Source organism: Rhizophagus irregularis, chromosome 24 (genome assembly GCF_026210795.1).
Source record: "Rhizophagus irregularis chromosome 24, complete sequence".
NCBI classification, from domain to species: domain Eukaryota; kingdom Fungi; phylum Glomeromycota; class Glomeromycetes; order Glomerales; family Glomeraceae; genus Rhizophagus; species Rhizophagus irregularis.
Window position 1 is genome coordinate 2,834,070 of NC_089452.1, and position 25,942 is coordinate 2,860,011.

At 25.1% G+C, this 25,942-nt stretch overlaps 2 protein-coding genes across 2 annotated transcripts; one reads left to right on the forward strand and one right to left on the reverse strand.

Annotated features, from left to right (window-relative positions):
* Window positions 1-142: 142 nt before the first annotated feature.
* On the reverse strand, window positions 143-1,658 carry OCT59_016307 (uncharacterized protein; the record flags this gene model as incomplete). Its single annotated transcript, XM_066132390.1, has 5 exons — window positions 143-267; window positions 343-693; window positions 1,009-1,207; window positions 1,292-1,508; window positions 1,618-1,658. 5 exons carry the CDS (start codon window positions 1,656-1,658, stop codon window positions 143-145), a joined length of 933 nt encoding a protein of 310 aa, XP_066003382.1.
* Window positions 1,659-23,217: 21,559 nt separating this feature from the next.
* On the forward strand, window positions 23,218-23,418 carry OCT59_016308 (uncharacterized protein; the record flags this gene model as incomplete). Its single annotated transcript, XM_025324208.2, has 1 exon — window positions 23,218-23,418. One exon carries the CDS (start codon window positions 23,218-23,220, stop codon window positions 23,416-23,418), a length of 201 nt encoding a protein of 66 aa, XP_025187600.2.
* Window positions 23,419-25,942: the final 2,524 nt, after the last annotated feature.

The following is a 25,942-nucleotide window of genomic DNA, read 5'->3' on the forward strand; positions in this document are numbered from 1 at the left end:
AAAAACTATAAATCATTTTAAACACACATAATTGGTTAATTTTCATCTGTTTTAATATAATAAAATAAAATTACTTTTATATAAATAATTTGCAAGATTAAATTTTATATGTATTATATTGCATACCTAATGACTTCAAATCTTAAATTATATAATCATTCAAATCTTCACTTACTAGTATTTCATTTACTTTTACACTAACTTGTGAATCTTCACTTTCAAGAATTTCACTCAAGTTTTCACTAGTATTTTCGTCTGCTTTAATATCTAATTAATTAAATAAATAAATCATTTTCATGTAAATAATTTTCAAGATTAAATTTTATATGTATTATTGCATACCTTGCATACCTAATGACTTTAAATCTTTAATCATATAATTATCCAAATTTTCACTTTCAAGAATTTCATTCAATTTTTCACTAGTGAAATCATGTAAGCGACTTGTATAATATGCTTTAGGATGAGATTTAATAGCTAGATCATAATGCCCAATTGGTGCATCTATAAATTCCATAATGTTGCTTTTTAATTCTTCACTAACTAATTTATAATAAGGACGGAAAATCCAATTCTTAATAACACCTTTCACTTCTGAAGTAGATGGTCTTTTTAATGGATCTTCATTCCAACATTTTTTCATTAAATCTACATAGCATTGTGGAGTATTTTCAATAATTTCAGGACGTTCACCTTTACAAATACTTAAACTAAGTTAAAGATCATGTGCTCTATTATTAAATGGTGGTGCCCCAGATGTAAATTCCCACATAATCATAGAAAAACTATATATATCACTAGCTGGAGTATAAGATTTGCCTCTTAAAACTTCAGGTGCCATAAATGGTATAACACCATAAATATCATACTTTTTCAAAAATGATTTTACAGGTTGGCATAACCCTAAATCACTAATATAACTTCTATTATCACCATACTCATCATTATGATTTAAAATATTACCATCATGAAAATCACAATGAATAAGACTTTTTCCATGTATCTTACTAAGTCCAGAAATAATTTCGTACAACATATGTAATTTTTGATTCCAATGATTTTCGACTATTCCTGTTAAATTTTCTCTTAAATTGCCTTTATTTGCATAATCCATTACTACCATATATTTTGAAGTATTTAGATCTTTTGTAAATCCATAAAAATCAATAATATTATCTGAACCTAAACACTTTTTATGATATTCCCACTATAAAAAATAATAATAATTCATTAATATAAATAAGTTATAATTTAAATTAAATTAAAAATAGGAAATAATATATTATCATACTTCTTTTAAAAATTCACTTAAATTTTCACTTAAATTCTTGTGACATTTAAGAATTACTTCATCATCTTCATTATCATTCAACCAAATAGCTTTGTATATAGTACCAAATCCTCCTTCACTAAGATATTCAACATATTCAAATTTATTATAAGGAATCCATTTAAGTCCATTTTTAAGAATAAAATCATCTATAATTGCATTTCCACTTTTTCCGAACCTATAAATTTAAATAATAAAATTATATTATAGTTTATATTAAAATTTACACTAAAAAATGAATTTATAATTAGCACTTACTCTAAAATTCAAATAGAAATTTATATGACATAAATTTTAGTTTTTGGATAAAATTATATAATAATAACATATAATTCACAACTTACCAACTAAAGTAATGGGTGTTTTTAAATAAAAGGATCCAGTTAACAAATAAATATTATATAAAATATATAACAATAGAAAAAACGAATAACTTACAAGCTATATAATTAAATAATTTTTTAAATAAAGAATTTAGTTTAAATTATATAAATATTATACAAATAAGTAATAATAAAATTAAATAAATAACTTACGAACTGTTGTATTATTAAATAATTTTTAAATAAAGAATTTAGTTAGTTTAAATTATATAAATATTATATAAATAAGTAATAATAAAATCAAATAAATAACTTATAACTTACGTTCTAATTAAATAAAGAATTTAGTTAGTTTAAATTGTATGTAAATATTATATAAATGAGTAATAATAGAATTACTTATGACTTACCAACTAAAATAAATTATAAAATAATTTTTTAAATAAAGAATTTAATTAGTTTAAATTATATTTAAATATTATATAAATAAGTAATAATAAAATTAAATAAATAACTTACCCTCTATATTATAAAACAAATTTTTAAATAAAAAATTTAGTTAGTAGTTTAAATTATATGTAAATGTTTTATAAATAAGTAATAATAGAATTAAATAAATAACTTACTCTCTATATTATTAAATAATTTTTTAAATAAAGAATTTAGTTAGTTTAAATTATATTTAAATATTATATAAATAACTAATAATAAAATTAAATAAATAACTTATAACTTACTATCTAAAATAAATTACAAATTATAAATAATTTTTTATAAAGAATTTAGTTAGTTTAAATTATATGTAAATATTATATAAATAAGTAAATAAATAACTTACTTCCTATATTATTAAATAATTTTTTAAATAAAGAATTTAGTTAGTTTAAATTATATGTAATTAAATAACTTATAACTTACGTTCTATATAAAAGAATTTAATTAGTTTAAATTATATGTAAATATTATATAAAATAGGTAATAATAATTAAATAAATAACTTATAACTTACGTTCTAAAATAAATTACAAATTACAAAATAATTTTTTAAATAAAGAATTTAGTTAGTTTAAATTATATTTAAATATTATATTAATAAGTAATAATAGAATTAAGTAAATAACTTACTCCCTATCTTTGCTGAAACCCATGAAATCGCGGCTATGTAGTAGCCATGCTGCCGCCACTTAACGTAGTAGGCGTACGGCTACTCTATGTTAATTCTAACGCAATTGTATGTATTTAATATAGAAAATATGTAGTAAATTATAGTCATAATATAGAAATTGTATTGCCAATATAAAGAAACTATACAAATGTCAGCAAGAAACTGTATAAATGATTTAAAGTAATGATATATATGTGATGTAGTAAATTCATAATAAATATATAGTAAATTTGTAGTAACTTTATAATAAATTGTAGTAAATATATAATAAATATACAGTAAATTCATGGTAAATATATAATAAATACATAGTAAATTGATAGTAAATATATATGTATTCTTGTATATATGCAAATTTGTGAGTCCCAATCACGTTCTAAAGGAAGGAACTTCTCTCTACTGATCCTCAACCCATAATTTTTGCGAAGTAAAAAGGTGATAGTTGACGCACTTTTTAGTGGTACTGCAATGTGGAGTTGATTAGTGAGATGATATTTGCATTTTTTTAGCGAAAAGTCAGAAGTTTTTCTTACCAAGAAACCAGACAAAAAGATAGTTCTTTTGGTAGGTTAACTCGTATTCAGTTTTTGTAGAGTTTTAGAGAAGTAGCTACTTTATTACGCCTTTCTCTTTAAATTTTCTTTGTGCTTATTTGTAAGTATGAACAAGACCTGGCAGTAACATACTGCGATGGTATACCTAGCTGGCTGATATCTTTTATCAACGTACTATTCTTCACAAGAAGGTCTGGTGCACTGGTTAAAGTTAATAGTGATAAAATGAAATGGGATTAGTAATAATAATGGCAACCATGAGTTTAGTGGTTTTCTCAGAAATGTTTTTGTCTTCGTACACGAAGCTTCATACAACTTTTACAAATAATGAGGTAAAGCAACAAGAAAATGAGAATTCTGCAGTCAGAAATAATAAACCACTCGTCCAGATACCAAAGATAATGATGTTATAGAAGCTTTGCATACTTTGGAAATATTAAAGAATAGAAATATGAAATTTTGAATACATCAATACGCACAGAAGGAATGAAAGATTAATCAACAAAAAATAAGATGATTTGATCACAAAACATGATCCCTTCGTCAAAATAAGGTGTGGTAAAGAGGAAGGTTCTTAGTGATCTAAAGATTTGAATTCAAGGTTTGTTATAAAAAAATACACGAAAAAACCAAAGTTATTTCATTTATCCAAAAAAGTAAAATAAAAATCCAGAATAGAAATCTACAAAAAAAAGAAGAAACTGTTAGTATACGTCTTTTCAACTAAAATTTTAAGTTCAAAATATTTCAAAACTAGCCTACCTATTACAACACATCCAGATTCAAAGAGAAAGCAACCTAAAAAAGAAAGAAAACAAAATGTTATAAAACGTCTCATTTTAAAGAATAAATTCAAGAAGAAAAAAAATGATAAAAATTGATTTTTTACTGAAATTCTACACGTCTAAAGACCAGAAGAATGGATGCTGTAAAAAAAAAAATGAAATAAATGAAATGTTAGTGATTCTGTGATTGTTTTGTTAAAAGGATTAATTCAAAGCAAAAGTAAAAGACTGACCGAATCTTCTAAGCGTTTAAGCACCCAAAAAGCTGGCCATTTACAAAAAAATGAAAATAAAACGCTAGTAGCTATTTTATTAAAGTAAAATAGAGACTGAAAGATGCACCTAAAAAAAAGAATAAGAAATAGACTGTAAGTAAAGTTCATTAAAAATAAAAATAAATTAATTTTTCTTTACCTTTGAGATTATAATATCCAAGCTAAAGCCGATTTTCCTACAAAAAAAAAAGAAAAAAATGTTTAAAATTTTTTTTTAAAAAGTATATTTTTGATTATTTTGGAAACTTACTCAATTGCATGTTTTTGGAAGAAAAGTGTTTTGCTCTCTACTGTTACAGCGGAATCTTCTGATTGGTGATGTACTGTACAATGGCGGTATTGACATTTCGCTCATAGTCCAAAAGCCAGACTCCAAAACCCACAAAATAGAAACAAAATAAAGTTTCAATATAATGTTTTTTATTAAAGTTCTTGAAATTCAAAAATTATCTAGAGATCCAAAATCAAAATTTGGCCAGATTTTTACAAGATAGAAATAAAAAAATGTTAAAATAACATTTTTTAACAAGTTTTGAAAGATTCCATGTTTTTGATGCTTAGAGGTGTGAACTGGCCATCTAAAAAGCCTAAAAATAAAAAAAATAAACTGCTAGAAACTGTTCATTAAAAGCAAATAAAGAAAAAAAATGAAAAGTATATCAAAATTTCGTGTCAACTGAAAAGAATACCTAAAAAAAAAAAATTGAAACATTAGAAAATGTCTTGTTAAGAATTTTTTAATAGAAAGTGTAAGTCAGGTAAGCAAAATAAGGGATTTTTATGAAAGAAGTGGGAAAAGAGAAAAAAAAGACAAAGGGAAGGAAAAGATGAAGTAAACGAGAGAAAGGGGAGGGAGGGGAGAGAAAAAAGAGGAAAAGGGAGTTTGTTTAAATTTTAAAAGTTTAAATTTAACTTTTGTGATACGCGTTATGTGGTAGTGTAGTACACAAATACGTGATGTTCTTGTTTAATCAGCTGATGCCGATTTGTCTTATTTTGACTAGTGATAGTGTTATAAATGGAAAAATTATTATTAGGAATACAACATCGGTCAGCAGTCAAAGGCTTTTATTTTACAATAGGAGCGTAAGGGTGAAAAGGGTGAAGTAATCAATCAGTGTTACAATAGGAGCACGGGGATAAAGGTTTTATTAATCAATGTGTGAAAAGACGAATGCTTTTTATTAATTTACTCATATCATATGGACAATATTTTTTGTTTTTTTATTTCTATTATCGAGGTTATTGTTAGATTTATACTGTATGTATAAAAGTTTAATTGTTAACAAAAGCTTATTTATCTGTTATTGATACATAGAGTTTTTAATATATTTAAACTTATATAAAGAAAAGTCTATTGTTCTATTTTTAAACTTTAATATTTAAGTTTAAATTATTTGTTTAAATAAACTTTTTGACCTTTTCTTATAACTCAAATATACTTTTTATATTTTTCTCATATAACTAATAAACTTTATTAATAAAAAAATCACTTCAAATTTCGTGGTTACAGTATTTTTCATTTTAAGAATTTTTTTCAAATATTATAAATTAAATAATTATTTAAAATGACAAGATTGCGAAAAAGTACTATGTAAAATCTAACATAATATTACAATTTTTTGTTTATTTTAATTTAATCATGAACGTGAATGTGGTTGTGGTCATGGCAGTAAAATCTGCCTGCAAGTCCAACCCAAGTGTAAAAAACCAATGCAGGTAACAATTTTAGACTGTTTTTGAAGAAATTAGCAGTATTTTTTCTTATTTTAGCAATTTTTACTCATTTACATCTATTTTAACCAGGTAATCAAAGTATTTAAAGCTAATGATAATATAGTAAGAAGCTTAAAAATTTTGGATGATTTCCAGTGAATACTTGCTCTTTAAATGAATCTAGACGCATAAAATTTAGTTGAATTATTTTTTGGGCTAATTCTTAGGTATAGTAGGTGTAATATGACAAATGGTAGTAAGTGTGAGGCGTAGTTATCACGTGACATCTTCTCACATGATGCTAAACTGGAGATATGTCATCATTTCGTGGTGTAGATTGATAAAATGTTTATTTATTCAAGGGAATACTGATGACAAGCTAGATGCGTAGCAATAGAGAGTGAAAATTCTATTATTATTATTGATTAATAATCTTGGAAAATTCAAGAATAATCGAGTTGATTAAGAAATTCAAAATGAAAATTTGAATTTTGGAATGAAATTCAGAGTTTGACAGAAATGATCGTCTGCAGTGAAGTTTTGAATATATTAATTTTGTATTTTATTATTTTATTTTAATAAAGATCTAGGTGAAAAAATAATTTCTTTATGGTTGAGAAGTATGGTGGTATTGAACCCATATCACTACGTGTCCATGTCCTTATATTTGGCTGTAAAATTTTCTGGGATCATCTGTACGAGTCGAGGGTGCAAATCATAAATATATTGGATTCATCGATTGATATCATGTAATTATGAACAAAAATGAAAGTATTTATTTTTTTTATTTTAATTGTTTCTTTTAATTAATGTTTACTAATTGTTCATTTATTTTTTGTTTAGAGTTAGGAAACCACTTTTCTCCTTTCGTAGAAATTTTACAAAGTTTTTTATCTTTTATTAATGAATCTTTTATTAATGTGGGTTACTTCATAAGCTTTCTCACCAGCTGGCAAAGTGTATGAAATTTCTTTTAATTCACAAAAGAAAGCCTTGCTAAAGTCATCTTTAGCGTAGGTCTAGTAATACATTGCCTTAATTGAGCGTGGCTATGGAGTTTATGAAGCCCCTATTGATATATCTTATATCTAATTACACAATTTATTTACTATTTAAATTTAAATGCATGTACGAAAGTCATAGAATCTTTATTCTTCTTAATGCATTTCAGTAATATATTGTATGTATATATTGTCTTTGATAATAAATTACACACAAATTTCGTACTATATATTTAATAATACTATACATTTTAACAATACTATATATTTAATAATATAGATTTTATAATGCATCTAAAAAAACTTTATACTCTATAAATATTAGGTAAATTTACACAGTTTTATTTTCGTACTTTTAAAATTAATAAATTGTCGTATTAACATTCTTCATCGCCACTATATAGAAGATATGAAGTAAAAAGATAGAATCTATAATTGCATAATTTTTTAAAAAAAAATAATTGTATTTTTTTAAAATTAAAAACGTATTTCTCGAAATTAAAAATAAATAAAGTTTCATATTACCTCCACGTAGACAATATAAAGTAATGAGGTAGAAACTGGACAGCCAAAACGAAAAAAATGCCACTAGCAATCAACCATATAGTCACATGATAGTCACATGACAGAAGTGTTAAAGTAGCTAAATCTGAGGTTTCAGCAAAGATATTATTAAATAATTTTTTAAATAAAGAATTTAGTTAGTTTAAATTATATGTACATATTATATTAATAAGTAATAATAAGAATTAACTCATAACTTACGTTCTATTTAAATAAAGAATTTAGTTAGTTTAAATTATATGCAAATATTGTATAAATAAGTAATAATAGAATTAAATTAACTTCTTACCCCCTATATTATTAAATAATTTTTTAAATAAAGAATTTAGTTAGTTTAAATTACGTGTAAATATTATATAAATCAGTGATAATAAATAACTTATAACTTACGTTCTAATTAAATAAAGGATTTAGTTAATTTAAATTATATGTAAATATTATATAAATAAGTAATAATAGAATTAAATAAATAACTTATAACTTACCATCTAAATAAATTAAAATTACAAAATAATTTTTTAAATAAAGAATTTAGTTAGTTTAATTTATATGCAAATATTATATAAATAAGTAATAATAGACTTAAATGAATAACTTATAACTTACATTCTAATTAAATAAAAAATTTAGTTAGTTTAAATTATATGTAAATATTATATAAATAAGTAATAATAGAATTAAATAAATAACTTATAACTTACGTTCTAATTAAATAAAGAATTTTGTTAGTTTAAATTGTATGTAAGTATTATATAAATAAGTAATAATAGAATTAAATAGTAAATAACTTATGACTTACCATCTAAAATAAATTACAAAATAATTTTTTAAATAAAGAATTTTTTAGCTTAAATTAAATAAATAATAGAAATATAAATGTAACTTACACCCTATATATTATTAATTATTAATTAGTTAGATATGAACATAATATAAAAATATTTACTGAAAAATTAAATATATTACTTACAATCTATATTAAGAATATAATTAGTTAAGTTATAGCTATATAAGATATTAAGCAAATAAAATAATATATATTGTAGCTTACCATCTGTAATATAATCAATTATTAAATAGTTGTTAAGCAAAGATTTTAGTTATTTGAATATTATGTAAAATAAGTAAAGTAAAAACTAAAGATTTAAATAACTGATAACTTACCAACTATAGTATTATTAATTATTAAATAAATTATTTAGTTACATGAAAAATAACAAAAATAATAAGTAAATTATTTAACGTGATTTTTGTATAATATAAAAAATTATATTTGTATATTATTATATAAGATATAATTATAGATGGTATTTAAATGCATTTGCAAATAAAATTTAATTTTTCAACTTGTTTAATATACCTTTATTACTATTTACTTTAAATTCCTCAATATTTTCCTCAAATTCTTCAATACTACTTTTTATTTTATTGCGAATTTGTTTAAAAATACTACCCTTATTATTACTGTAAGCCATTAGTATATAATTAACTGGAAAAGATAATGTAAATATCTTTTTTATTCTCCTTTGAGTATAATAAAAAAAAAATAAAAAAAAATTTATCTTTTTTATTATTAAACGTTTTATTAGTATGGATATATATATTTATGCAAAATAGATATGCAAAAATGTTGATCACAAGTACAAGCATTGCATCATGCATGTATAACGAACAAATTTGCACATAAAATTTGTGTCGATCATCAAGCATCGCAAAAATTAATAAAAATAAAATTTCTTGATACATAATATATAAACTTCTTAAAGTTGTTAAGTAGATTTATGTATCTTTAACTACTTTGCAAATCTATTTAGAATGGCAAAGGTAGTTTTGGATCACTATTTTGATTTTTTTTTTTTATTAAAACCAACTTGGAAATGATTGGCCACATTTAACATCCAAAGTGGTGATTAACTAATTATACTCTCTTCTACATTATTACTACAATTTATTAAAATTATAAATGTGATTTCATAGAGGTTTAAAATTAAATTGTCAGCAATAAATAAATAAAAGTATTGCTAAATTTAACTGGAAGAGAATTTCCTTCTCCCTCCCTCTCTGTAAAATTTTTATTTGCTAACTTTTTTAATATTTAAATAAAAATAAATTAATGTAAAAATGGTAAAAACTTTATTAATTTTTATAAATATACATACCAAAAATAAAGATAATATAACATAAAAAAAACAAATATACCACAAATATATGGTGCAAGAAATTTATCTTTCTACACTTTAAAAAGATAAAATTTTAAAAAAATAAACTGGTTACAAGACAAGTACTATTAATTTACCAGTCAGATTTTAAAAAAATAACCACATAAAAGTTATAAGCATTTAAAATATGGTAATTTTATATGATTGACCTATATTTGAAAAAAAAATCTCCAATATTTTTTAATTCTTTTATCATTCCAAGCCTTAAAATATTAAAATTTATCCCAATATTTGAATTATTAGTTGTTGCTTAATTTAATATTATTGAGACAAGTCTTAAACTGTCATAACTTTTAGTTCACTTTTTGCCAATTTCCTTTATTATACCCCCTCATATTTTATTATTATATTTTTCACAATAAAATTGAGAGTTTTCATTGGCTATTTATTACTTATATGATGGATTAAAAATTTGAAACATTGTCAAATATAAGTTTCTTGCACTGTACCACAAAAATAAATTAAATAAACCACAAAACTATACTTGGGTGCCGAAACCTTTTGGCTATATGCCGAAATCGAAACACTTTTCGGCATATAATAGTTTCCGAAATCCCAAATCCCAAACTATTGCCGAAATCCCAAATCATTGCTGAAATCCCAAACTATTGCCGAAATCTAAAACCATTGCCAAAATCCAAACCATTGCCGAAATTCCAAACCATTTCAGAAATCCCAAATCATTGCCAAAATCAAATCCATTGCCAAAATCCAAAACTAGAGCTCTGAACTGAACCGAAAAAAATTTTTTCGGTTCAGTTCGGTAATATATGATAAGTTTTTATAATAATTAATATTAATTTTTCTTTTACTGAATTACTAAACATTAACTTTATTATTTGAATGATAAAATAATAAGATCAACACGACCTCTATTAAAGTGAGGACTTTGATACGATGCCTCCAGTGGGATGTTGGTAGGTATCACTACCAAAACTTTTATGAATTATTCTGCTGTGTCACCTACTCCATGTTCTATATAAACCGTGGGTACTGGGAAAAAAAGTACTGGCTAGGTTTTTATTATATTATATAGATTATACTTTTGGGATTTGGCAACGGTTTTGGGTTTCGGCAATTATTTGGGATTTCGATAAAGGTTTGGGATTTTGGCAACGTTTGGATTTCGGCAACTGAATGGTTTGGGATTTCGGCAACGGTTTGGGATTTCGGCAATAGTTTGGAATTTGAGATTTGAGATTTCGGCAAAATTCTGAAACTATATTTGGGCATATGTCAAATCCCAAACATGTTTTGGCACCTATAGGTTTCGGCACCCAAGTCTACACAAAACATCACAAAAATGGATAAATACGCAAACTCATCAAAAAGGGAGAGAAAAACAGTAATAATAATGCAATAATAGTTTATAAAAATGTAGAGAAAAAGAAGAAAAAATAATGAAAAAAGATTTACCTAAGAAAAAACTGCTGATACCGGAGATTAGGATTGGAATCAATTAACCGAAAATCAACAGAACATAGTAAAATAGATTCTAGAGAATCGATTCTCAGCAATTTTTTACATATAAGTTAACCTGACTCCAAAGTAATTTTCATGCCGGCCAAGTGCTGATTATTTTTACTGAAATTAGAAACTGATTCAAAGTCAGGTTGGTCGTCTATAAGAAAAATCTTGAAAAGATTCGATTTTTGATTCCGAAGAAAACATAAGATTATCTGTTATGATAAACAAATTACAAATGTATATTGTGTAACATAACTGATAAGCAAACGCATTACAAAATTTATGAAAATGAGATAATTCCAGCCAGAATTATGTGATTGTCATATAAATTTCCTTTTTGGATTTGTAACATCTTGTGATATAGACGACGTTTTTATAACTAGCTATGTAAATTATCAATATTTATGGGGAGGAAATTCCCCCAGTTAAGTTTGGTAATAAAAATAAAAAAACGTTCATGTTCGGCCATGTGATTTTCATATTAACTACGTGCTCAATAGAGGCGTGACCAAAACCTCAAAATAAATAGTAAAAATTGAAAACAGGAATGTAATGTAGAGGGTAATGAATTTGAATTTTTTTAAAATCACATAATCAAATATGACTTTTAAATATTCCTAAAAATGAATCTAATTAAATTCAAAACTTATAAAAATATAGTTTACTTGCAGAAGAAGGAATCATTAACATTAAATTGGGGTTTTTTTATCAAATTTTTATATATTATTATATCTATTTTTTACATTCCTTTAATATTTCACATTTTTCTTATAACTTTTATTACAATCAATACAATTTTTACATTAGAAAACAAGATTTACATATATTTATTTTCTAGTTTATAATAAATTTAATAAAGTGTAAAAGTAATACTTTTAAATGTTTTTATTGTAAAAGTAATAAATAATTTATTACAATATTCTAAGAAAAAAATATCCCTTTTTCCTTTTTTCTTTTTTTTTTGTCTTCGGGGGTTTTTTTTTTAATATAAATGTTATAAGCCAATCAAAAATTAGTTGCTAAAAAATCACGTGGGGAAGAATTCGTTGGTAAATGTCGATCATCACAAATACTGAAAATAAAATATTATTTACTTATGCATAATAAAGAAAATTATGAAAGCATTTATAAGGCAAAAAGCTAACAGCTAAATTTACACCTTTTTTATTAAAATATTATATATGGAAAAATGATATTTCTGAAGGTTAGATTAATAGAGCATATGATTATAACAAATGCTCAAAATCCAACCTGTTGAGATGGTCCCCATATATTAGTAATTAACATGGAATTTGCTGATTAAAATTCTAATTATAAAAACATGGAATAGATCAGGCACAGATGATCACGTTAACGGTTACATGAATACATTTCTTTAGTTATATAGAAGATGTGCATGTCATGTCATAATCATTTTATTAAAATTTAATACTGGCCAAAATTAGACTAGCAAAAATTGAACAAAATTGTTCAAATAAAAAATTTGGTACCAAGAACTCGTTCAACATCACTGAAGAAATTCAATTATATAAATTATTAAATAATATACATTTTATTAAGTACATGGTTATTTCATAATTGTATAAAGCTGGTAGATTTATGACTTCAGACGCATTGCAACAGAGTTAAAGTGTTCAGCGCCTATTAAGGTTTACAACAACTTACCACAATGATAAAATTTAATAAAAAACATATGAAAAAAAAATTAATATATATCCTAAAAATATAACATTAGAGGTTAAATCTGTTATCCGTATGATATCTGGATATCTAGTGGATATACAATGTTATGCAAAACTTTTACTCAATTTAAAGGATTTTATTTATTGAAGTTAACAAACGCGTCTTTTAATACTTTTAATATAAAAAATGTGATTAGTATGGGTTTTTATTGAATGAAATGTAAAAAAAACACGCCTAGTTTTTTTTTGAAAAAAAAAATGAAAATCAATTGTTTTATTAAAACATTTTTTTTATTAAAAAAAATGAAAACTGGTTTTCTTATTAAAAAAACACATATTTTTACTGTAATATAAAGCTCAACAAACTGAAAATTGTCTTTTTTAATATTGCTGACTTAGCTCACGTCAATTAATCATCACGAGCCGAATCAGTTGGTCATAGTGCTCCTACCGGGTCAAGTCGGGTCGGGTTTTGAGAATATATTCGACCCGACCTGAAGTGAAAAAGGAGGGACTCGTATATGTTCAGGTCACACAATTTTATAACCCGAAATCGACTTGACCCGAGTGTAGTTTAACCCGTATAACCCGGGTTCAAACTCGAATTTTTGGTTAACCAATAATAAGAAAAATTGACCTACAAGATAATGACAATGATCATCATGTAGGTTGCACAACTTTTATCTATCGTATTTAAAGTTATATATTATTCAATTACATTTAATTTTAAACTTAAAAGAATTTACATTACATATGTATAATTAACTATTTAATTAAGATTAGAATTAAAATTCAAAATTTTATTAAATACATCAATAGAAACTCAATAATACCTTTATTTCTGCCAGAATTTCAAGCACATGCTCTAATTGTTTCGTTTTAACTTAATAAAGGTGCGAAAAAAAAGATTTGGATAATCAAATGATTATTCGGGTTAAAACCCGGGTCAAGGAAATATATGACCCGACCCGTCGGGTCGGGTCATGCGGGTCATGCGGGTCACGAGTCACTCAAAATTACAAGTATCGACCCGATTTAAAAGTCGAGTCGGGTCAAAATAACCCGGGTTAACTCGGATTATTCGGAGCACTAGTTGGTCATTGACTGATAATAAAAAGAGATCATCCCTTTGAAGAACCGAGGAAGGAGTAACATTGATTCCATTTTATTTGCATTATTCTTCTTTTTTATCATAAGCTAAACAAGCGAATTTGTTTGTTTATTATTTTTTTGATAATAAAATTTATACTTAATAACGTGATATTATTTGCTGGCCTCCTATTACATAGATTCGGGGGTGAAAGCTCTAATTTCAAATACTTCTTTGCTATCAGTGGTGATTTTTTTGGTAGTATTTTATAATGCTTTTTAAATAATATTAATAGGAATTTTTGACATGTCATGTAAATATCATATTTAATAACATATATATTAATAAGTCTATTAACAAGTATGATATTTAATATTATTATTGTAATTAATATAAAAGGATAATTGTCATATATTACAAAATTATTATTTTTTTATATTTCATTGTAATATGGTATTTTAATATATATTAAATTATAATAGCAATTATATTGTCAATTATTACAAAATATACATTACAGAATTATTATATGGTAATCAAAAAAATAGGCACTGATAGCTAAGTTCGTCTTATCTTCCAGTTCATTTATCCAACCCTAAGAGAAGTATTATCCAACTCCTTAAAAAATAAAAGTCTTTTGCACTGACTTTCCAATGATCTAATTGTAAATTTGAGCGAATTTATTTCTTCAAAATATTTGTCCTTAAATTCAGCATTTACAAGTAATTAGGGAGATTCATTAATCATTTAACCTTATTTTTAACATCGAAATAAAATTGACAATAACCATTTTTTCTTTTTGAGTATTTATCCTGCAACTTACAATTACTAATTCATCTTCAAGCATCAAAAAAATAAATGAATGAATGGCGCTAGAGAATAACAATTTAATACAATTATTATTCCTACACTTATTCTTGAACTCTAATCCTTGTATTAAAAGAAATTTCATCATTTCATCAAAAATTTTGGCATTTCAGAATTTCGGCTTTTTAAATATACAGTATTTAAGATTTCGGATTCGGTATTTTAATAATAAATAACGATAGCTAGTTATAATTAGCGTTTTTTTTTATTTAATTTTTTAATTTTAATTGTTAACTTTTCATGTTATCTATTTTTTAATTTCTTTGCAATATTTTTCATAAACATGTACATTTTTTTTTTAAAAAAAAAATCAATATATCAATATTATTACTAATAAATGTTAACTCATTTGTTTTATTTATTCATTATTTCAAATAGAATTTTGGAATTTTTGGAATATATATTATTAGTTATTGTATTTGGTTGAGTTCAGATATTACTGTATAATATTAGAACTATATTTTTGTGATATCCGTGGGTAAATGATAATGATAATACTTCACGTAATTTGACTTTATGTTAATGCGGTAAAATTTTTTTTTTTTTTTTTTTTTTTTTAGATAATAAAACCGCAAAAATCTAATGGGCTTTAAAAAATATCGTGACATTAAAAATTATAATAACTTGGACAAAGTTTTAATTCTATTTTAAACTAAAATATTTTTTTTTTTTGTTGTAAATGACTACTGCACCACATAAGCTCTTTATATAATCGGACAATAATGAACGTTTGGACTTTGGACAAATGGTTCCAAGAACCTTGCTTTATTTATGACAATGTAGATAACACTGGTTATAGAATGGTATTGAATACTAGAAAGATAATAACATACCAATAAAAAAAAATATCATAAAAATTATTTTACGAAATAAAACTGTTAACTGAATACTAGAAAAAAAAACCATAAAAGTATCATAAAATTATAAAAACACGAAAAAGATTGAATTCACTAATATGAAAAAAAAATAGTCAATTAATAATACTGAGGGTCGCAAATGAAATGCTATACTGATACGGTGATACCTACTCTGCAATTCCTGCAACCATAAACGCATAGACAAGTTGTGCCTATGGGACCTCCACAGTGCCCACAGCAGGGACGTCTATTGCCATCTCGGACCTTATATTTGCAATGATAATTGCATACACCTGGATTCCATGGGCAACCAAATCTGGTAAACTCTCCACAGTCGTTAAATTCAATTTGTGTAGATAGGATGACTTGTGCAGACACTACTATCCAAATGAAAAAAAAAGAGGAGTCGCATGTTTATGTCTTAGTGAATAAGGAGTAGTAGTTGATAATATGGCGACAGTAATTGTCCGATGTGTTAAGACAAATTGTTTCTTTTATAAAGTTTTCGTTTGAGATTTTAAATGAATGTAGCGTATGATAAATACATATCGTTATGGTCACACAAATGTATTGTTATTTGTCAGTTCTTATAAGCTTAAAAATAAGCTATACATTAAAAAATGTTTATATTTAATAAAGCAGAAGGTAATTTTAAAGATCAACGCATATGTTAAAATCAATCCAATCAGATGTGAATAGAGTATCGCTTCACACTGGCGCATACAATCAGACACAAATAAGGGAAGGCAGATTAACCATATAAAACCAAACTTAAAATTAAGGTGTATATTAAAGGGTAAACATTTTATTAATTAAATTCTTCACACATGTTTCTATATTTTTTTCTTTAATTACAGTCTAATTACAGGTCTATATATACATAAATTTCCAAACTAAAAATGTTTAACATATGCTACATATGCTATATATCCTATATATGCTATATGTTCTATATATTCCATATATGCTACATGTTCTATATATCTCATATATGCTACATGTTCCATATATTCTATATATTCTATATATCGGACATATGAACATGTCAAACATATTCAACATTTGCTACATTGATCGGCATCACGGGTCCAGTTATATCACATGATTGCTGCGCAACATTTTACTGCGTAACAGTATCTCACAATCTGTTTATGGAGGAGAATTATATCATGTTGAGCCTAGAAGTTTTAGGTATATTTACTGACACAGTCACATATAGATCAATTCGATTTGGGCGTGAGTAAAATATTAGATCCCAAAAGTAGGATAGACAATTTTCTTTGTAGCTAGCGAGTATATTTTTAGTATTTACGTGCTGGAGGGTAATAACTGATAAAGTGGAAAGATCGAATGACAAAGACACAAGAAAATGATGTACTTCATTAATACAGGAAATAAAAATTAAATGCAAGTGTGTTGATGATACATTATATTTTATACTATTACTATACATAATTATTCTTTCAAATGATATTCCTCTATTCTAACTTTTTTATTTGAAAGAGAGTCCGTCCTCTGCATATTAGGGGCTTAGATCCAGTAAATGAGCCTAATGGCTTATTATTCCTAAGATTACGTATTTATCCGTTCACTTTTTGACAGGATATCCGGATTTTCTCACAAGAAAAATAGGATATTCATCTGGATATGATGTAAATATGATGTAAATATGTAAACATGATGTAAACGTGATGTAAATGTGACTAATAAAATTGATTTCTAACGGCACATAATAAAATATTTATTTTCAATTATTTCAATAAAACTTAAAGAAAAAAGATGTCTAGCCAAAAACGTAATATAATGACCTAAATTTTGATGATTGTTGAAAATAACGATAATAAAAGATTATAGAATCTGGTGGGATATATGCATAAAAGGTTCTTGATTCTACAATGTTTTGATGCTTTTTATGGGCCAAAGAAATAAAATTATTCGTTTCTCATGAAAAAAAATTGCTAAATTTGATTTATTTTTCAAAAAAAATTTAGCCGATTCCTAGATGATGATTGGTTGATTTAGTAAATTTTTTGCCCGGGTCACCGGGTGGAAAAAAAAATTTATTTTTTTATGATTATGATTGGTCAAAACTAAAATCACATGACTAAATAATAAAATATCTTTTTGTAACATTTACATGACCCGCCCGGTTATGAGAAACGAATAATTTTATATACTTGACCTTACCTAAAATAGATTCTTTGTTGTTTGTTCAGATCTCGCTCAAATTTATTTACAATAGAAGAGAAAAGTACGTATGTAACATGTAAATAAAATATTTAAGAAATTTACATAAAAAATCATCAACTTCTTTTAAAACTTAGGTACTTCCAGAATAGATGTCCCATCTATCATTTCAAGTTCTTCCTTGGTGAAGTATTTCATAATTAATTGTCCTCAATATTAAGAATAAAGAAATGAATAATACTATAAAACAAAAATGCAATTGTTACAATTCTTCTTACACAAACATAATCTCACACATGATTGCTACTAACCGCTCAAACTCCAGCTTTTACCCTAGTTTATATAGCTATTCCTCCAGATGAAAGTTTCCATATGTATAGTATTTCTATTTATTGCTCTATAAGCTCTCATAATTCTTCTCTTGATTTTTCTTACTCACCTTTCTAAGCAAAAAAAGCATAATTGTGAAAAATCAAGTCTAAAAATTCTTAATAAAGATTTACTTTAATTTTCTTTACCACTTTACTTTTTTCACCTCTTGATTATTAATACCCGTCCTTTAGTTAGTAGTGAAAATATTAATAAACATTTACAGCTATAATAACATCTGTCAGATATAATTTATTTCAAGAACTGAAGTATCCAAATCTGAATCTTTATCATTCTCAGAAACATTAGTTTCTAACTATATACATATTCCACTTTTTGTAATAAGCATTAACATAAATATAATTAACTTGATTTCAGGAAATATAGAAGGATCTGACAGATTGGAAATTTGTGGTTATTGAGACTGTAAATAAGAGTTATATTAAAGGTAACAGCATATGATGAAGAATTATTAATGTTGGAATTAGAATATCGGAAATTTTCATCATATCTAGCCTTCAAGTTTATTTAAAATCGATTATTTTAAATACAAAAAAAAAAATACTATTTTGGTTTAATTCTAACCTTATTAGACAAAGATTATAGAAACTTACATAACGATAAGTCGATAATCATTCAAAAAAGATTTCTGCTTTTTTTTTATTTTTGATTATTTTTAACCACAGTTTAGATATCTTTTCTTTATTATTTGTTAAACAGATAAATAAGCATAATAAATTTACGTTGGATTTTATTTCAAAAAAAACTTTGAAATCTTACTTTTGGGATGATGGAATTATATTTAACCTTTTTACAAAATTTATATATATTATGAAGTGTATTAAATGAACATAAAAAGTCTTGCAAAATCATAAATACTAAAAATATATATTAATTCTTTCATATTAAAAGTTTCTAAAAAAGAATAATTGTAAAGTTTTTATATCCATTATTATTCATTATCTTATGAATAAAAACAATTAATAAATGATATTAATAAACTGAAGAAAAAAATTATTAAGTTAGATAAAAACTACCAATTTTACTTTACCTAATTTAAGACAAAAAGTAAAAGTAAATATAAAAGTTATTGCATAATATACAAAGTATCTTACCTTATATTAATGCCAATTTTTTTTAAAAAGAAAATTTTATTTTTAGTTAGCTATTAATAATTCACAGACAGACAGAATTATTATTATTGGAGTTAAGTTATTTAATTACTTTATATAATTATATTGAAATATATAAAGTTTGTAGGCAAATCCTAATATTACAGTATATTGACTTAGTTTCGTTATTCTTTTGTATTAAAATAATCAGATAAAGTGATAGCTTCCTGCAATATAGACTGATATTCTCCCAGATGCAAATTCTTTCTTATCTTTTATTATATATATGTTAAATATTAAAAGATTTGCATGTAAACTTTAAAATATTAATATTTCAGCATCCTTCCTGTCTGATGACTAAATATGCTACTTTTTCATATTAAATAATCAGGCAGGGTTTGAGTAATCTTTATGTAACAAAAAGAGATGTAGATATCTTTACTAATATATAACAGATATTAAAATATCGATATCTATTAAAAAATACTTCACTTTATGTAATTAAATGAACAGTATAGAAAAAAATTTTAATAGTCATATATTATAATCAGGATCCCGAAAAATACATATCATAAAGTGATGATTGGCAATTTTGTCAAATGTTTTTACTAAGGTCAATACGCAAAATTAGTTTATGACCATAATTTTTATTAAATAAGCAATTTTTTTTTATGACATATTTATATATTTAAAAATTGTTTAAGCAAGTCAGAATTCCAGCTTTTTTGTAGAGCTATGCTACTAATTAGTAGAAAATCCTGGAATTCCAAGAATTCTAAGGAGTTAAGCTGCTAGTTAATAGAAAATCGCTAGAATTCCAAGGCATTATACCACTAATTAGTAGAAAATCGCTGGAATTATAATTATATATATTTATACAGTATATTAAAAAAAAATTACCGGCATCTTACGCAAATTAAAATATATGACATTATGCAAAATAATTGCTACTATGCAAACTATATATATAACTTTTTATGACTTTCGAGAATTTTACTAATATGGTTAAATAAACTTGCATGTGGCCATTGTGACCTTTATATGTATTTTTCAGAATTTCAGAATCCTATTATATCTGAATAATCTGATCAAATTTTAATTATGCACAGTATTTTATTAGTAATTGTCCGAAGCGTAGTGAAGTACACTCAATATCTGTCACGCTATGGCCAATGAAATTTTAAGATCAGGTGTAACAACAATAATAGGCCAATGAAATTTTAGAATCAGGCTTAACACGTGATATTATTGATAATCATGTGATTGTAACGCTTCAGAGTTCAGACACCGTATTAAAATTATATAGAGCAATATATGATTTATATATATATATAAGGAATTTGCTATATGATAGAATTATATACAAAAATCATTACAAATAATATTCAAATTATTATTTATATTATACGTATAAAAAATTTTTTAGTGTAAATTCTTTATTTACATATATAAAGAATATTTTTAATAACTGAATGTATGTTGTATGGATTTGAATCTACTTTAAATTACTAGTTATACATACGTAAATGCATATGACTATACTACTAAAATTATTCAATTTTACTAAACAATTTTTAATTAATAAAGAAAGTTTAATTTTATTAAACCAAAGTGATAAAATTATACTGTGAAATTAATAAATAGAAAAAAAATTTTTTAAAAGTTCATTAATGTCATAGTATGAAAAATGATTTTTTCATGAATATTAGTGTTATTAATAGCTCAGCTTAGTCCAAATTAAAGCTAAAGCTAATAAGAAATTAAGTCAAACTAAACTGATTTCCATCAACTTTACAAGTTATAATTAGCAAGTATATGCAAATTTAAGAAAATTTTATTTTCCACAAAAATTATATATACTTATTAGATGTTGAGATATTTAATAAATATATATCTGATATATTTTTTTAATTTTATAGTGTAGTATACAATAATAATAAATTTACTTGTTATAATAAACTTACAATTACAGCAAAATTTCCAAACAGACAATTTTTCAACAGGATATTTGCCTAACAGGTTTTGCTTAGAGCTGCGACCCGTTACCCGTTTACCTGGATACAATCCGGGTATACTCAGGTATTTATGAGTATCTGGGTTATAGAATAACAAACGGGTAAAAATGGGTAATACCCATTTTGTATCCGATTTATGTTGACACATATATACTGTAGAGCTTGTGCCCGTCATAACGACGTTTGCCACCACAAACTACAAAGATAAATTATTAATATTATCAAAATGAAAAAATTCAAGAAAGAAAGGAAATTCTAAGTCTTATTCCTAATCTAATTCTAAGAAATATATTTAAACAAAATAAAATTAATGATTTCCCCATTTTAGACGTTCAAAAACAACCAATTAAAATAATAATTTCTTATTCGTTCATTTCTACTGCTTCGTCATGATTATGTAGATCATTTTCAAGGGTTATCCTGACTACCCGATCCCCAAATGAAATAATTAACCAATAAAATCTTACAAACTAGTTTACCGTCATCGCGGATGCAGAAAATTTAAAATTTTGTACACTTAGACTACATATAAAATTGCGCCCCAAAATTAAAAATTTCACTAGGTAATTTCGGCCTCTACAATACCCAGGTATTACTCGGGTAATTGCTCCATAAATTTTGCCAGAATTAAGATGTTAACTCCGGCCAGAATTAATGTTTATATATCTTGCCACAAAAATAATCTATGAAAATTTTTGACCTAAAGAGATTCTTATTAATTCTGGCCAAAATTATAATTTTTGGCCAGAATTAAGCGGTGTATTAATGGCCACTGGTGAGTTTTAGCAATACTTATCCTAAAAAACTTCTTCATTTGTTTTATATTTGATAAATATCTTGATTTATATATTTATTGAGAAAAGAATAGGTTTTTATCCAAAAAGATACGGGTAATACCCGTTTTGAAGTCGAAATTCTGATGGGTCGCAGCTCTAGTCTTGTTAGAATTATGCAGAATTATACATGAATATATGATCAGCCGTTCATTAGATTGCTAGAAAAATGTCTTAAATGTCTTATTGGAAATGATCTGTAAGTGTAAACTTACTAATAAAATCTTAATATTAAATATAGTAAACTTTTTATCATATGCGCGCATTTTTGAAATTTTGACACACCCCAAAATTTAAGTTGCACGCAAATCATTTGTCGATGGTGTATATGCGAAATTCGGGCATATATTTGTAACTTACAGAAACGATAACTTACACTATGTGTAAGTTATACGTGACTAGTGAAGGTAATAGATTTTTGGGAATATTTTTTTCATATAAGGACGATAGAAAAGTATACATAAGGAAAATTGCGCATATGGTTGAGATTTTTTGTTCAAAAATAAGATGGAGGAAGTTAACGGATAAAATTTTGATATCATTGTGGAATACGGTAATGATTCCAGCAATTGAATATCAATTGCAAGCAGTAGTTTTAACGGAATTAGAATGCGAGAAAAATTATGGCGAAGGTAAATAAAGTATTAAAACATAGTTGTAATTTGCCGATCAGTTGTCCAAATGCTATAATTTAAGATAAAGACTTATTGTAAGTTAAAAATATTTACGCATTGCAATTGAAAATGTTAGAGAAAAACATTGTTTATTATAGTATTGGTCGTAAAGATTTAAAAAAATTATTCAAGATGAATTTAGTTATATTACAAGGTTTATATTGGACGGCAAAATGTATTGGAGAAAAGAATGTTAATTTAAGAAAACTATGTCACAGTTATGTAAACGATAGTTTAAAGATGTTAAGAGACAATGGAATTTCAATTTGCGATCACGAGTTAATTACGGATAATTATAATAAATGTCATAGATATTTAGGTGGTTGTCACTAGATATTTTTAGTGAAAATGAATATAATAAATGGAAGGTACAGTTAAAAAAGAAGAAAATATTATTTTTAGATCAGATCATAAAACACGATAAAGAATATCTAATGAAGTGGCAACATTTTTGTGTGGAACGAGGTTTTATTAATTATGGAGGTGGTGAACCTCTGCGGTACAAGCGTTTAAAAGAGATAATATGTGAGGATGCAAATTCTAGAGAAATTAAAAAACAAATATAAAGTCAATATGGCGGAAGAAAAACTAGTAGAATGTTTGAAATTAGATGATGTGGCTTCTAGGAAAAAGATAAAATAATCACGTGGAACGAAAGAAGGCATAGTATTTTGTAAGTATTAACGTAAATCTAAAAGTAAAGGATGGAATGGTTTAGGGATACATTATACTCAATAACGAATAGTGATTTTGATTCTCCTTGGTTAAAAAAGTGCGCAGGATGTTATAAAAATATTTCTAGAAATAGAGAGGACGATGTTTGTTTAATACATTGTAATATTGGAGATGAATTAAGTAGAGAAATAAAAATAAGAAAGATAACATAAAATGAATTGTCAAGTAATGAAGGAAGTGTGAAACCATTTGAAAATCTGTCTGATATCATCGACAAAAATAATATTTTAATTACTAAGAAACATAAAGAATTAAATGAAGATACAAAAACGGAAGATGTAAGGGAAGCTGAATTTTTGCTTTGGTTAAATTATATATGTGTAAATAAAGAAAATTTCGTTTGGGAAAATTTCGATGAGTTAGTTAATAAATGGAACGATATCGACAAAGTAACGATTACGGCACGTCAATATTTAAATATAATAACAATATAGAAGGAAACAGACGAACAATGGGGAACGTTGAATTTAGAATTACGACGATATATAAGAAAATTTTTAATACAAATTTAAAATTTAGTATTAACGAAGATATGAATGAAATGAAAAGAATTTTAATCACATTAATTATCGCTATGAATTAGAAAAATTTAAGAATGAGACAAGTAATAGGAGAAAGATAGATTACAAAAACTATTACTTTATTAAAGTTTTATATCAGATAACAATAAGGCAGAAATGATGCTATTAAAGCAATTAGAACAATTATTTGTTATTAATATAAGTTTCAATATTAATTGGGCAAAATTTAGGTAAACAAAGTTACACTAAATCTCTCCATATCAAAATCTCCGTATAATAAAACAGAGTAAAGACTATCGTACTCGTAGATCGCTATTCGATATTCATTCATACATTTACTATTCCCTGTTACCAAACTAACTAAAGTAATTCTATACTATAATCTATATACGTTATCCTAAAAAGTTTTATACACGTTTTTCCGTTTTTATCCTTGTTTTTGCTATTTTCTAAATTTTCTACCAATATACTAATTGTTCCTCATCCCTCACTACCTCCTTTTGTTTGTGTCGTCTCGATGATGTTAAACTTGATGATGGGCTCACTTTGCCGCCACTCCATCGAACAACCACTTGTCCTTGAGGTAAAATTTTTATCATGTGTTCGTCGGATCTTGTCTTTCAAATTGCCGTATTCGTCTATATAATCATCTTGTTTCTTCAGTTGTAACTCTTTTCCAATCTCGTTGTTTCTCATCGACTTAGTTATCGCGCTCATCAAATCCACTTCTTTGTTAAAATATAAAATTATCATCACGTGACTGCGTGGCGAAGTGGTGGTAACACTAACATATAAAAGTTTGAATTAACGCGATTAGCGTGACAATTACTTCTGTCATGTCTTTCTCTAACCAAACTCTTTTTTACTCAAATAAAATAATACCAACTATACATACACTATTGTTGAAGAAGGTTTTTACCCTTTAAAAAACATAATTTGCTATACCTCAGCTCGTTCTCGCAATGGAATTCAATTTAAAATTCCAGATAATTATTTAGTTCAAACTAGCTGGGGTAGAGGAGATTTACGACATACCATAAAATTTGAAATTGAATATGAATCAGATGGATAACCTGTTTTTAGAATTTGGTTTAAAAAGAACTTTCAGCAATACGTAATAGAATTAAAGCTGCCAATGAATACTTGTGAGTTGGTACACCATTTTAAATAAAATTTTGTATTTTTATTTATAACATTAGTTTTATCATTTGTTTTAAAATAGAGGAAAATCCTAATACTCATTCAAATCTTTTTGGAATACATGTATTTGGTCTTGTTCTTTATCTACAAATGCTACAAATGTAGATAAAGAACATGAAAAAAAAAGTCATTCTCGTTCTTTTAAACTATTTAACATGTTAAAGTGAACCTATTAAACACGTGCATTTTCTATACATATTGATACAATATTTCAAATGAAACTCTGAATTTCTATAATTAAAGCGATCAGCCAATTTTGCAAGAAATCCGATTTAATGTTCAATTTAGGATTATTTGGCTGATTATCATGATAAAAATGAAAAAGAAAATCAGCGCATTGATGCATTTACAAAAGTTATTGATCAAGGGCCAATTTCCCAAGATGCTTACCAAAACCTAAC